Source organism: Ambystoma mexicanum, chromosome 9, assembly GCF_040938575.1.
Source record: "Ambystoma mexicanum isolate Mex_15411 chromosome 9, UKY_AmexF1_1, whole genome shotgun sequence".
NCBI lineage: Eukaryota > Metazoa > Chordata > Amphibia > Caudata > Ambystomatidae > Ambystoma > Ambystoma mexicanum.
This window is the reverse complement of record NC_090931.1, coordinates 624,835,922-624,851,062: the sequence shown is the minus strand read 5'-3', so window position 1 is coordinate 624,851,062 and position 15,141 is coordinate 624,835,922. Positions and strand designations below refer to the sequence as shown.

The following is a 15,141-nucleotide window of genomic DNA, read 5'->3' as shown; positions in this document are numbered from 1 at the left end:
AGTAGGGCTTAAAAACAGACCTCTCAGATTTACTGAGAGCCTTCCGCGGAGCTTCCATAGCAAAAATCCTCCACAAATGGCGTCGAAGGCATCAGCGTTGAACGAGGTGCCAACAACTTTGAGAGCGGACCCCCGAGAGCATCCCTCGACGGACACGGCACCAATGGCGTCAACGCCTTCTTCGAAGGCTTCATAGGTTCCGACGGTCTCGATGGTGTCGAGGACCGGGACCTGGCACGGCTATGGCAATCTCCCTTGTCTGAGCGGGACCTCGACAGCTCCCGATGATCGCGCCAACCGCCCGGGCTCGAAGGCGTGCGAGTGGTGGACCAAGCCCGTTCCCTGCAGGCTTCTTTCGAAGGCGCAGCCGGAACTGTGTCTTGCCATTCAAAAATCGCCATCATCTGCTGGCGGAATGCATCCCATTCAACCCGCGATGAAGACTTGGTGGGACAAGTCAACCATCTGGCGGAGTCCGACGAGGAAGGCAACCGGTGACAGTGCTTCCTAGAGTGCCTCGAAGAGGCAGTGGAGTGGCAGGAACCACTCAGACTCCCTGGATTTTTGCCGACATGGAGAGTCGCCCCTCGAGTCATCGGTTGAAAGCTCAGCGGACTTTAAAACGTAGGTGGCGTGTCTAAGCCCCATAAATCAATTTCTTCTTACTTTCCCATAAGGCCTTAGACATCAGGGACTGGCAATCATCGCAGTCGTCGGTGGCGTGGCTTTCGCCAAGGCACCAGAGGCAGATGTCATGCGGGTCCGTGATGGACATCTTCGAACCGCAGTCCCGAAATTTTTTTAAAGCCCGACTTCGGGTAGTAGAAGACGACATCGCTATCAAAGAGAACAATCGAGCGCGCTGAGATTCCGAAGCAAACACGTTTGCGGAAAAAACTCCAACTAAGGCTATGGGCGCCGTGCATCCTATATATAACATCCGGTGATGTTGACCCTCGACGGAGGCCCTCGAGGAACAACGTATTGACATCGACACAGGACCCCACCTCTGCCGAAAATGTTCCGAAGCAGGTAATGACTGCAGCTGTGCTGTCAGAGATGTGGAATACATCAGAGGACACCATCCCCTCAAAAAATTCATATTTCTATAACAAAGTGCAAAATCAGGGATTACATTTAAACAATTTAAGTACTCATTGGGGACCCCTTACGAGCTCACCACCTCATGAGACTTAGTCTACACCACTCATCTACCTACCTTGAACTGGGTTGGCTACAGCTCCCATAGTTGCCCCTGTCATTAAACTAGGTTGGCCTTCTATACATCTGTCCACCAGAGCATAGAAAATCAGGAAGGTGGGTAAGTGTTTGCTGCCACTTGCCTGATCTCCAAGTGCTCTGGGGGAAATAGTCCAGTGTGTGCAGTATACATCCCAGTTGCATAACAAGGGCTTCAAAACAAATATTTGAGAAGACCAGGAACCAGATTTAACTTAGCAGCCAAGAAGCTGACTTAAATGACAGTACCTCCCTATGGCTCAGGTCACTCATTCGCAAAAGTTATTAAAAAGGGGTAAACAATGCAAAAGTCCACTGATGTTGCTTTTCATTCTAAGATGAAGCTAACCTACTCATGAAGCTAACCTACTCAGTTGAACAGTGGTTTCATTTACTCTTTCCATGACTTGTCCTTTCTCCCTTCCCCATCTAGTGGTTTGAAGCAACATTTGTGGATGGTTAAGAACTTTACCGGCAACTGCAGATCCAAAAATGTACTAATGCTGGCAGAAAAAAGAAATTGCATTTGAGAATTTGTACATCTTGGTGGCGTTCATGCGGAGAGACAAATAAATTGTGCAGTGTTCCACTGCCATCAATGGAAGGTGATTGAGAAAAATGAAAATATTTTCCAGATGTCCATTACAGGAAAGAAGTTGCATAAGGAACTGTGCAAAACAAAAGAATGTGTGCATAATCATGAACATAGTGGTTAACATACTTTATTATACATGGATGAAACATTCAAATATGGCAGGATCCTAGGCGGACCCACTTGAACACAGGAGGCACAGCACATGCAGGTACAAGTGATGTAATATAACAGTCATATTAAACAGGGAGTTCCCAGACATTTTAAGTTGTAAAACGATTTGTTCTTCATGTAGTGTGTACAATATATTCTCAACAAGCCATAATTGACCCCATAACAGCAAGAATTGTTCCAGTGTTTAACCGTGCCTTTTCAATGCATAATAAGATATTGTTCTGTGCACCATATAACTTCAACATCAGGATTTTTGGCTGGAACATGAGATTTTAACCAGTGCATAGACAAGAAGCAATGGTTTTCTAACTTTATCCAAATCTCAAATGGTTTGCAAGACCAATATATTCTTTTGTCTGCATAGATTTGACATTAAGTGCTCCCAAGCTGTTAGCTATTTAGAACCCCCTTCTTTTCTGGTTACTTGTTAAAACGCAAATAATTTTAAAGAAACAGATCATGGTGAGAAGTACTCCTTCAATCACTCCTGACAGGTGCAGGCCACAACATAAAATAAAGATCACCCCAATCAGCATAGCACATTATGTTCTTGAAATGATGGAGAAGGTGGGACAACGAGTGCATAATGCAGATGGTCGATCTAAAGAGTTAATTCTGAGATATTGGGCTTTGTTACACTAACAAAACTGAGGAAGCCAATGGGTGGACTAACAACTTAGATCGGTTCTTCCCCTTTAAATGGTTATGGGTTCCACATTTTGTACAACCTTTTCACCCCCCTCCATTTCTTCTTTGGACTCATTGGTTAATCAGTGAGGTTCAAAGTGGATTTCAAGGCACTTGAAGATTTAATTCACAAACCATGTAATGAAAGGTCATAGAGACGTTAAATGACAACCTGTGCCATGGTTTGATATTTAATGCTGACTGATGGTGGGTCTGTTCAGTGCCCAAATGTAAAATTTAGTGTCATGTTATACAAAAAAGAATGAGAAAAAAAAACAATAGGTGCAAGAAACACCAATAGCAAAGGCAGAACAGTGTCCATCTATGAAGGAGTCTGCTTTGAAACCTGTTCACACTAACTTTCAATCTGAGTTGCCCAACGCTACACAGGTCCAGGTGCAGTATGGTATGTCCCAAATAGCCTCACTCTGTTGCTGAGCATTAACCTGAGGAACTGAAGGGGACAGTGCTCAGCTGATTGCATCACTGGGAAGAGGGGAGATTTTGAAGAGGACATCCAGAACAAATCTACTGTGTCAAAGCTGCCGCTCTGGCACATGATCTTCCCTTTGTAGCTCAACCGCAAGGGTGCGCACCTAAGTTGATTATCCACCATGCTCTTCCCATTCTTAAATTGACTCTTAGGTGGGTCTGGTAGTTTCCTGGAGAGAAAGCCTCTGGACAGTGGATTTAATAAGGATGTGGCTTGCCTTCAGCAACCAATGCAGCCGACGTTGAGGTGAACTATGCGAGGAAGCTTTAATACGAGGTTAGGTGCTGCATTTAGTAGTCATCCAAGTGTTGTGAAAGACACATTCATAAACCCAGCCGTGTGACTGCTGGAATGTCAGGCCTAAGAAATAAAATGATTTTTGGCTGTGAAAAGCAGGACTTAAAATGCAATCTTGTAATAGGAGTCAATAACTTTCAAATCGTTGATTTACAGGTGAGGTACTGGGGCTAAAAAATGTGGTTCCAAGTAATACTTGTAGCTCTTCAAATCAACAGTTCAATTTTGGCAGCATTCCATTTCCGCCATTTGCTAAGCGCATGAAAGTTGGTCAGCACTTGAATAGATACCAAAGTTATCTTTTATGGCATTTGAACCACCAAAAGTCAAGAGAATTTTTGTTCCATCAATTTATATGTAAAATGTCATCCCGTAGGAGGGAATCAACATAACAGTTTAGTAACTGCACTAAGGGGACTTTTTGTTGGACTACAATTCACTATGAACTTCCCTTCCAAGAAAAAGACTAAGGATTTAATTAATGCCCATGTGTTAATAGTATGCCTTCTCGTTTGTACCCTGGCAGTAAGCCCAGTTAGTTTAGTCAATACAGCAAGCAGGCTACCCACCTACTCACCCTGCAGCATGGTTTGGTGTGGGAAGCCATTTCAAACGTTGCCCATTATTCATGAAGTCACAGCCACTCTTGATTTAGTCCATGAACCTCAGAACAGCACCTCATTCCAGAAACTAGATGCCAAGGAATTTCAACAAATGTGCCAAGACCACTAAGTGAAGACAATCTTTAAATCTTTCTGTTCACAATTAATATGCTGAAAATTAAAGTTTAATATTCTACTCAACCCATCTCTTTTCTCAGAGTCATCTATCAGTCACAGTATTTGTACTTCCTCCGAATCCTCGCATTTTGGGTTCCAAAGTACCACACAATTATTGCATAAGAATGCTGCAAAGATCCACGTTTGGCTGGACCTTAACTGCCTAATTTCGCCTCACGAATAGCAAGGCCACTGGGAGATATTCCAAAACAGAGCTAAATTGCATTGGGCAAGTCCCTATGGTAATATGATTACATATACTTGTACCCACAAACGCACATTATTGGGTTTCTGATTGTGATGCTGGATTATTGAGAGGGGTCCTTCCTTGACTCTGCAGCATTTCACAACTCTTCGAGGATACAATAATGGCATGATGCAATCAATCATTGATGGACGGAAAACAAAGACTTTTATATTGCAGCTCTTCAAAGGGACTTGTCCCAAGTAGCTCTGAGCAGGTGAGCCATCTTTGGGCAGAATTGTCCCAAGTTGATGCTTTCTGCATCACAGATCAAAGAAAATTGCAGAGTTATTTGATTAGTTTGCTCTGCCAGTGTGAGCATGTTTAATGGAAATCCATAACAGACAATAGATAGAATTCTATTTTCAATGTCCTTGGAATTGGGATAAACAAGCTTTTGCAGTGATATGTCCAGGACTTTTAGAGGGCAGGGTGTTTTTCACTTTTTGCAAATACACCAGATTTAAAAAAAACATGACTTTTAAGACTAACTTTAGTAAAATAAGGGGATGGTGCTGCGCCCTACTCCTGGGCATGTATCTCACATTTCGACCCTCACTGGGCTATGGTATTGCATCCTTTGATATTTGTTTCAGGGCATTTAGTTGCTAGAGTAATTAACAAGGTAGATAAATCACACCACAATAAAAACATACCATTTTCTTGAATTAGAAATGATCTCCAAACACATCAGAAATGTTTGCAGTCCCCTTCACTTAAATTTAACTCCATGACCTGGAGTGGTATCAAGCTTTGAGGAACCGGGTTAAGCACTGCATCTAATGCTCTGAAGTTAAAAAGGGTTATAGCTGAAAATATTGACAAATTAATTTGCAGTATAAACCATTAACTGAATCATGTGCATGAAGACCTTATTTCATACCAGAGTAGTACTAAAATAAATTTGAAAACAATGGTATGCACAATAAAAACAAGCGCCTGAGACTTGCAGTATATATCAGTAATTGCAAAAACCTTCACTTAAGATACACTTCTAATATTACTAAAATGTATTCATATATTTTGCTAAACAAAAAAGATTTGCACATCTCATGAACATCTGTTGAGTGACATCTCTAGAGTGCCTGTAACCAAAAGGCTTTCTGGTAACTTTGCAAAGAGTTTGTCATCAAAACAGAACATGCAAATGTGAACACTAACCAGGCTTCTCAAAAATATACATAAAAAAGGCCACAAATAATTTTTTTTTAAAAAAGGACGCAGGGCAAAGTTTTCCAAACCAAGACACCACTCCTTCCTGAGACTTTCAGAGCAAACCCGTCATCACAGCATTAACTGATATGTCCACATTGTCATGGAAGCCTATTTCTCAGTATAATATTTCAATTAATGGTCATATCCTTTTAGTCTCTTGCCATGGTGACTTACTGGATCACATCCTGGTAGTCTATTACTTTAGTTCCATACCATTTTTGGCCTTTAGATGTGAATCTGTGGCCTACCACCAGGATGTCTTTGCATGTACCTATATAAGCGGGTTCTTGTTTTCTACAGCAGGTCATATTATAGGGCTGATATGTCCATGTTCCAAATCGTCTTGGCATGGCAGTAGTTGCCATCAAAACATGTCCCCAAACTTGTTTTTCCATCTACACCAATTTTCATATAAAAGTATATTTTAGGACCTTGATTTTTTTTTTTTAGATTCAGACAGAACCCACAGTCAGTATATAGGAGTGTAGGTACGCTGTGAAAAACAAAAAACTTGAATGATCCACTGAACTAAAAAAACATTCAGCATTTCCCCCAATATGTTGCAGCAAGACAGTCGTTTGATATGTACAATAATTCGCTCAGTTTCTGTAATTGCTGAGTTAATGTCCTCCATCCTTAATATGCAATATATCACAGCTTTCCCAATATGCTTGTCTCTGCAACGGTGGGACATGCTAGATGGAGTGTGCATATCAACACTTCCCCTGACCAAAGAGGGCAAAGCAATCTCTGTCCTGAAGCGTGAGCGTATGCAGGAGCATACTTCAGTCTGGGATAAAGTGATGCTCTGTGTTACTTTGACTAATGGATCAAGTACGAAGACTTAAAATTGGGCTGTACAGAATCAGACCATGAGGACCAGCAATGATTTGCAGTGCAATAGAAAAATACAAAAATATTCAAAATTAAAATTGGGTAACAATTAATAACCCCATCTTCAAATGCTTCAATAACATACAATTTGAGAGAAAAGGGTTTGCTTCGGTCCTTGGCTGTCAAAAAGGCCCGAGACACAACAAAAAAAAAGTGGTTGACATATCACCTAGAAGCTACTTCCAAATCTACTACTAGAATCTGGGTTCTAAGAGGGTTTGATTAATTTCCTTAGCTTAAGCCAATGGATGGTCAGCGTTTTCCATTCTTTGGCTTCATTCACACGTAAATGTTGAATATGCAGCAATAAACACACAATAAACAAACGGGCAACTTAGATATATAGTCATTTGAATAATGCACAAGAGATCCCTGGAAATTGGCAGGCATCCGTTCACATCGTTATGATCTTTAAGACCCACAGAGTAAGAGAGCCTCTTTGCTAGGATAACTGGCATTACAGAAGTTATTTACCTCTGCAAGGCTATTTGAGTGTACAAAACCAGCCAATGCTGCTTGGCCAAGAACAGGCCCAGAAGAATAACATTTAAATGAAAAACGTTATGTTCTAATAGGTTGTTTTGGCTGGGTGGCCTTTGCAACAGTCCATCTATTTGATTACAACAGTCTTTTTCCCCTGAAGGATTGGGCTGATAGCAAATATGGAATTGCACATTTGAAATCATTGGATTTCACATAAAAGGTGCTATGATAAAACATACAGCTTTATCTGTTCCAAGGAAAGAATGAGAGCAGTGGAAAGAATGAGAGCAGTGATCCACAAAATGTGATATTTCTTAAAGAATCATCGGCAACAAAGCATAATGCTGGTCATTGGTAGTACTTGGACACAATTCTGTGGTTGTGCATTGACAACCGTTAACATTTATGATCTCAGAAATTTTAACAGATGGCACAGAAACTGTACTAAATCGAAGTACAGTAGCAGACTTCAGTTTATCGTAGGACAAGTAAAAGGAGGCAACAACATACAGATTTGAACAACCGTCACAAGAACCACAGTCTAATTCTAATAGGGAAAGAAACACATGTAGATCCCCACTGTAATGCCCTGTGTAAAGTGAGCACCACTTTTGATATGATGGCAAGTGAAGAGCTGCTCAGCAAAAACCTGTGTCAGACATAGGCCTTGCACGCCAAAGTCTGATCCGATTAGGACAAAAAGTCCCTACCCTATAGTGCGTCTTGCTTTAGCGACTGAAGAGGCAGTATTACGGTACACACACATTGCATGTGCGCTCACCCAGAACAATGCATTTGTAAAGCAACAGAAGGCACTTCGAAATGAGGATGCTTCAACATTTAGTTGCTGCAGTGGTAGATCTGCTTTTTGCCTTTTACTCTTCCAGAGGAATGAGTCTCCAGGTATTCCCTCCAACACTGAACACTTCTATGCTCTAGTACTGAAGTAAAGAAGCTCTCAAGGATATGGACATTGATAAGTTGGTGATTTATGTCAGACTCGCAAACCATCACCAGCGCCCTTTACAGGTCTTTCCTATTGTAGCTTAGTTTGTGGATTTGACTGTACAGGAGGCTTTGGTTGCTGACCTTATTCTGCCAAATAATGAGCAGAGTGCTTGCAACCCCCTTAATCTAAGAGGTAGTAGGACTGTTAAGCCATTACTGAGGGCCAAACTGCAAAGATATATGCCACTGCCACATAAGTCAGTTAAAAACATAATAAAAACTAGACAGCAAGTTCACCAACATTCTTGCCTGGATGCCAAATCGTGCACCATTTCCATACATGACTTTTTAACCTCAGCAAAAACCCCTTCCGCCAAGTCACCATTTAGTAGCGTGTACAGAACACTAAATGGTTAACTCTACTGCTATCGATTTCCATGTCAGCTGAACACAATACAAATGCAAAAAACCCTGATTACCTGGGCGGGAGGTGGAAGTCGGAGGGAGACCAGAATGCAGACAGCTGCATAAGATCTAGAAGCTTACATGGGTATGTAGGTTCAGGTGGCAATACCATTTCCCCAAGAATACCTAACTGTAAATAAACGCTTTATGCATGTTTGTTTTTAAGTGTATATGCCGACTACCGTGCATTATGCAACGATTGATTCTTGAGTAATGATAATGTCATTTATATAGCGCCTTAATCCAAAGAGCTATATAAATAACTAGGGTATCACTTGTAGGAGGAAGAAAACTTTTTTTAAAAAAGGTACACTGGGAAACTCTGCAACAGTACGCATTTGAGCAGCCACACCTCCTGAAAATATCCGAGTGTATACATTTTCGAAAGGGATTCCCATGTATTGTGGAGGCTGTGAGATTTATATATATTGTTTGGATGAGGCAGGTTGAATCTGATGGCCCCATTAGCTCTCACACATACATTATGCTGGTTGATTTTATGTAAAGAACATGCTGGGGTCTGAATATTTCTCTTAAGGTGGATGCAGAAACCTTTTAATTGCATTTGTGGCTCACTGCTACCTCTGGGTAATAGCTTGCTCTAGAAGTCGAGTTCCGAACCTCACTAAAGCCATCCACTGGCAGATGACCCCAAAAGGCACCGACAAGACAAAGTTGGGGAAAAAAGAAAATAGATGGTTCCTGTTAGAATAAAGTAAAAACGAATGCCATTTATAACATTTAAAAACAAAGCTTTGTTAATGAAATAAAATGAAGCAAAGATGTCAAATGCCTAGCTTCTGGTCCTACAAAATAAGGCACCAGAGATTTACACACACAAAAAAAGAAATATTGAATTGTCCGTCTGATATAAAACAAGAAGTTCCCAAGTGTTTAAAGGCCGTTGATGTAAGAGTGCAGAAGGAGAAGCGGTCATCACGAGATGTACAGTCCCGCCGTCATGACTAGACTCCATTCGCTCTCTGAAGCAGGGGAATCTGCAGGGAGGGCGACAAGAATTAGACCAGTGAGTGGCAAATAATGTAACAGTACATAAGGCCAAAATGGAAACATCTGTGCTGAAAGGGCTGGACGTGGTTAGACGTTCCAGAATGATGAAAGCAAAAGTAAACACGTTTGCACCCAGAAAAGAATCTGCTGCAATGCTTCACTCTCAAAATATTGTAAGGTGTTACATTCACACAGAACAGTTCACAAAGGAATGCATAATGAGAAGGCTAAAGCATGAAGCATTAAAGTGAGTCCACCCTCTGCAGTCGTCGAGAAAATGCAGTTTAAGAAACACATTAGCAGTAATGTACATGGAGTGGAATCAATGTCTTACTAGCGACTAGATCCTTCGAGTTGACTGTTCTATTGACATGCTATAGAACGTGCTGTTGGGCTCACCTTGGATAAATCTACTCCAGTGAGAGCCTGCACAGATGCCGGGAGCTCCGCCAGCAAACGGTTCACTTCTGAGGTCACTTTGTTGCTATCTCCGCTGAGTATAACAATCTCATCCACTTTGGCAAGAGGAGCGGCGATCTTAGCTGCAATCTGCCAAGAAACAAAGAATGTTAAACTTTTACACAAGTATCTAAAATGTTGAGCACAAGTCTGAAGGGCAGGACATTTTAAGAAACCCATGTGTACTAGGTAAATTGCTATTTAAAAAGTAAATTGTAAATCAAGGGCTAGATTGGATAGTGTCTCAGGAAATTCGTGTGTGGACATTTTTAAAGTTTATGGCAAATCCAAAATCACAACTCCTGCAGTTTCTGGTTGGGAAGATCCTCTTGGTGTCAAAGGGACACACATTTACTGAACAAGTAAGTGTTCGTTAAGGGGACGTTAACAACACCACATCAAAAAATCCAGAGTATACGCTTCCAAAAACCCTTTGCTCTTTTGACATTACTCATACATTATGGCGTGTACTGCTGCAAACGGCACTACTGTGAACTAAACTTGGCGATAACACAATGCGAGTACATAATCTCATACTTCAGTCTCTCTTAATACAATTACAGATTAAAGGAAAGCAATTGAATCGAAGATGTTTGTAGTCTTTCATACTATTTGAATGCAAGTGCTAGAAAACACTAATCTAAAAAGATTTTATCAAATACTATTATTCATGGATGTCATCAGTAAATCTAAGGGAGTATATTAAGTTATTTGTGACCCCAGTTCTCCATCATGGATATATCCATTGTATAAGCACTGCCTTTCTATTCCCATGTGTGGTATGCCAGAAGACTTAGTAGAAAGACTTGATTATCAAGAATCTGTTAATACCTTACACAATAACAATGAATATTGCTTGCCTGGTTCACCTTTTTGCATTTTTCTCCATAAAGCATACCAGTGAATTGTAAAACAATATCCAATCCTGTACTAGACCAAGAATCAGTGATAGTCCCCTGCTGTAGTCCCAGTTCCACTACTTTTTTGGTATGCTTCTGAGTCGGAAGGAAGATGGCAACATGCAACATTGGTTGACAGCCAATTGAGTTGAACCAGATAATTTCAGTTTAGCTGTAAGTGATATCAAGGGGTAAAACGGAGAAATGTGCTTAAACTTCACAAAAAACAGTTCCGGAATAATGAAACTGGTTGCAAGATTAGTGGCGCACTGCTCCCGATCGTTTCAGCTCACTTCGACCACTGCCAAGAATAAAAAGTAAATGCCTAAGAAAGTATGAACAGACACACACTAGCAACACCATCACCTTAAATTAAAGCCTTGGCAGGTTGCTAAAAGCTCTCACAAATTAACTGTACGGCCATCTAGGGTTGTTTTTTAAAACATTTTTAAAAACATTTTTATTTTTTTAGAGATGCATGTAGTAGACCTGAACATGTAAATTGCATTGCTGAATATGATTCAGGATAGGAGAGGGCAGGTGGTTAATTTATGAATTCAGTGAAAATACGCAGGATGGAGAACTAGAATATTACAATAAGGTACCTTTCCCTTCTCCATCATGGATTTTTAACAATATATAAAACACGGAATTCGATGGCAAACTCATCCCCTAAAAAGGGTAGCCAGGAAAGTGAATAAAAAGAATAGCAACCTGGAACCAAAGGGCAGATTTTTCAGGCTCAAGCAAAACCTGTTCCTCAAGGGGGCTTTCCCAACCTTGCTGACTGTTCTCACATCAGAGTACAAGTTCAAGCAAATGCATGAACATCCAAATGGTTGCTTTGCAAACTTCTGTAAATGGAATATTTCTCAAACAGCATTAGCCCCTTTTTTGCATAGTGGGGTGAGCTATCGGACTCCCATGAAAGAGTCATTCGATTTCTGGTAGCAGAATAAGTTACATAAACCTATCAGGTAACCCACATCAACTGGTTCAACAGTTGGTTAGATTTGTTAACGTCTTTAGATTTGTCTGTATGATAGAACACAAAATGCAGATTGAAAACTTTCATTTAATTAAATGGAAATGCTATGCAGCAATGAAACCATGTATCAGCGTCAAATTCTGCAGTTCGACCACCTGATTAAGAGGTTTATGGGACTTCACAAGCTAATTTATTGTTCCATCTCTGCCTATTTCCAGTAAGTGCAATACAATGCATCAAAACCACCCTCCATTTTGAGTAATTTTGAGATATGAGCACAAAGCTACATTGGCATGAAGCGTGTGTAAGTCTCTCTGCAAGAGTGGCCGGATGTGGGATAAAACACAGTAAAGGAAATGGTTTAATATGAAAAATTAGGAAACCTCTTTGAAAGGTAGTGTGGATACGCTTTCAAAGATACCCGGCGTTTGTGAGGTTGGGATTCACAAAACCTTAGTAGCTATTACTTTAGCAATAATAAGTGTGGCCAACCAGAAGGAGTGGGACGACTTAATGACATGTTCAAGGTGGTTTTATTGAAGAAAAAAAAGAAAACTCCCATCATAGCTAGGCAACTCCTAACTTGCCCTATTTCTATCACAACTAAAAGTAAGGGTGTTTGTCAAAGTCCAAAACATAAATCGTCCATCCAAATCATAACCAACTAACTGCCCCTACCACTTTCGAAAAACTAACAAAAAACGAGGGGGACCAGGACACGGCATCTGGGTCAGACGTCTGCCTAGCCTCAATACTTGCACGTTATTGAAGAACATTTAAACAATATCCAAGAGTTAACATCTTTCTTGCAGACGTTAAAAAAAAACATCCTCAGTTTGTTTCCTCTTACCACAAGACTAAAACAGTCCACGTCTTTCTGGCAGATGCTGATATTTGAAAGAAAAGAAGATCTTCTATATGTTTAAAGTCCGTGGCTCTTGGACTCCCCATAGTCCTACAGCTCTCTGGCAGACTTGCTCATTTTCATTCCATGTTATTGGCACAGGGCATTTGGAAACTCATTTCTCAGGGTCCCGTAACCTCGCCTGTTTCCCCAGGTTGATACAAAATGTTTGTACCAATGTTGGGAAAGCCTACAAGTCTACAGGAGCCTGAGAAACCCAAACAGACAAGCGCCCTATGTGAGTTTAGCTAGATACAAAGTGTTTGTACTTTTTTGCTCCGATTCACACGGGCTTGCCCTCTCGAATTTCTCTGTTTCCCGAAACCTTCAGACATCCCCAGCCTTGCTCTCTGTGTTGCTCTTCATGGTAACTTTCCTTTCCCTGGTGTTGCTTCTCTTGGCAGCCATCATCCACAACTAGGGATTTAGCCTACTCCTGAAACTCGACTGATGGGTGTTTAATCAGTCGTGACATTCGGAGCCATATCTCCCCATCGCCATTTTGTTTCCAGCCCTCACAGCCAATGAGGCATGCGTTGATACTTTTCGGCCCTTGGCCTTGACTTTGTGACCCTCTGTCAGGTGGGGCTGTCAGTGGGGAGGTTAGATTCTGCAGTCTCTTTCTCGCTGAAACTGTCATCACAGAGCCAGGCTCAGGGTGACCTCTTAGGCGCAGAGGAGTCGAATTGGGGGCTTTGTACTTTTCCATCTGGTCTCGCAACCAATGCAGATGTGAAATGACGAATGTCTTCTCTTCCCCATTGCCCAAATTGTGTCCAGGATCGGAATCGTGGGTACTGTCTGGCATCTTTTGTCCCTATGCTAATAGAGCACTGATGTCTTCTCCTGAGAAGCCACTTGGATTTTAAAAATCTCAGCCGATTTGGCAATGGTGGAGTGAAACGAGACTATCAAACCTGAGGGGAGGGTCCCCCTCAGTCATGCTTTTTCTGCTTCTCAATAACATTGGGGTCCCAGTCATTCCTTTCTGTGTCGGGCATATCCATGAGAAGCTCTCTCTCTGGCTCATCCCTTTGCGTCTCAGGGTCAGAAAAAATCTCTGAAAGGGTCGTCCCCATTGTCTGGCTCCATCGGATCGTCCATGGGGTCTTCATGCCATTCAGAGACTGATAGTAGATGGTGCTCTGCGCTCTTTGATCCTACGCTTTGAGAACCGGGGAGGGAGAATGCTTCTGTTTTTGCCATCTGGCAACTCACTATAGTGCTTTCGCTGCTTATGGTGACTGCTCACTGACGGTGAAGAGCGTTAAGTGCGGGTCGCAGGGGACCTGCTTCGTGAGGGTCTAGCTTCTCCTTAATTTGGCAGAGAAGTAATTAGTCTAGCTCTTTGTCTCCTTTGAAATTGCTCCATTCTTTAAACAGATTGCATTAGGGCAGCGTCGAAAGGAACTGCTGACAGGTTGCCATTGTGGCCTATGTTTTAAAGGTTGTGCTGGCTGTAGCCATGGTGAGGATTTGGATTAAGATTGGCTAGTATAAAAAAAAAGTCCAAAACCCACCAAAAAATATAGGAGGCTACCCTCATCAGGTAAACGTAGGCTTCGACAGGGCTGTGGATAAACCTTACTTCGAAGGGATTGTGTCCTCCGACGTATTCCTTATCTTTGATAATACGTTTCCAGCTTGCTGGCCTCGGAAATTTTTGTCTGTAGAGGGCGCTGCGCGTCATCGTCCGCCGAGTCGATGTCCCTCGATGGCCACCGTATCGGCGCCGACGTCACCATGCCCATAAATAGACACGCGCTGCGTCAGTTGTTCAGTTCCGTTTTTCCGCGCTTCGTGGGGCCTCGGAACGTTGTTGCTCAGTTCAGTCAGGTTTATCTAAATCTATTTCGACGAATATTCCTTATCGTTCTCGATGGCTTCTTCATCAGAACCTACGATGCCGCGATCCGGCTTCAAGAAATGTCGAGACTGCGGTAAAAAAATGTCAATAATGGATCCACACAGGGTCTGTTTATGGTGCTTGGGGTCCGAGCACCATTGTTCGGAGTGTGAGGACTGCATATCCATGACGGCGAAAGCCCTGAAGGTGCGAAAGGGGAAGCTCGAGAGAGGTAAGTCAACCAAATCCTCCTCGAAGGTTTCGTCGGCTGAGTCGAGGCATTTGTCTCCTCGCCGTCGAAAACACTCCCATTCTAGATCTCGAAGCAGCTCCCACCATTCGTCGAGATCTAGACACTCAAAAAAGAAACGTCGAAGTTCCCATTCCTCGTCGTCTTCGGTGTCCCCAGAAAGAGTTTCCTGTCCCACCAAACAGTTCCCAAGCTGAGTGGGAGGAATTCAGAAAGAAAATGTTAAGTGTCTTCGAAAACGCGGCTTCGACCCCCTCGAAGACAGCTGAGGGTG

General features: G+C 42.1%; 1 protein-coding gene across 4 annotated transcripts in view; it reads right to left on the bottom strand.

Annotated features, from left to right (window-relative positions):
- Positions 1–1,945: 1,945 nt before the first annotated feature.
- FLOT2 (flotillin 2) overlaps positions 1,946–15,141 on the bottom strand; it is a 566,437-nt gene continuing 553,241 nt past the window's right edge. For all 4 annotated transcript variants that reach the window (XM_069615307.1, XM_069615304.1, XM_069615303.1 and 1 more), the window contains 2 exons: positions 9,921–10,070; positions 1,946–9,508 (listed from right to left, as the gene is read on the bottom strand). In XM_069615307.1, the coding sequence (XP_069471408.1) occupies positions 9,476–9,508; positions 9,921–10,070 (183 nt within the window). In that variant the 3' untranslated portion in view covers positions 1,946–9,475. The remainder of the gene's footprint in view (positions 9,509–9,920; positions 10,071–15,141) is intronic.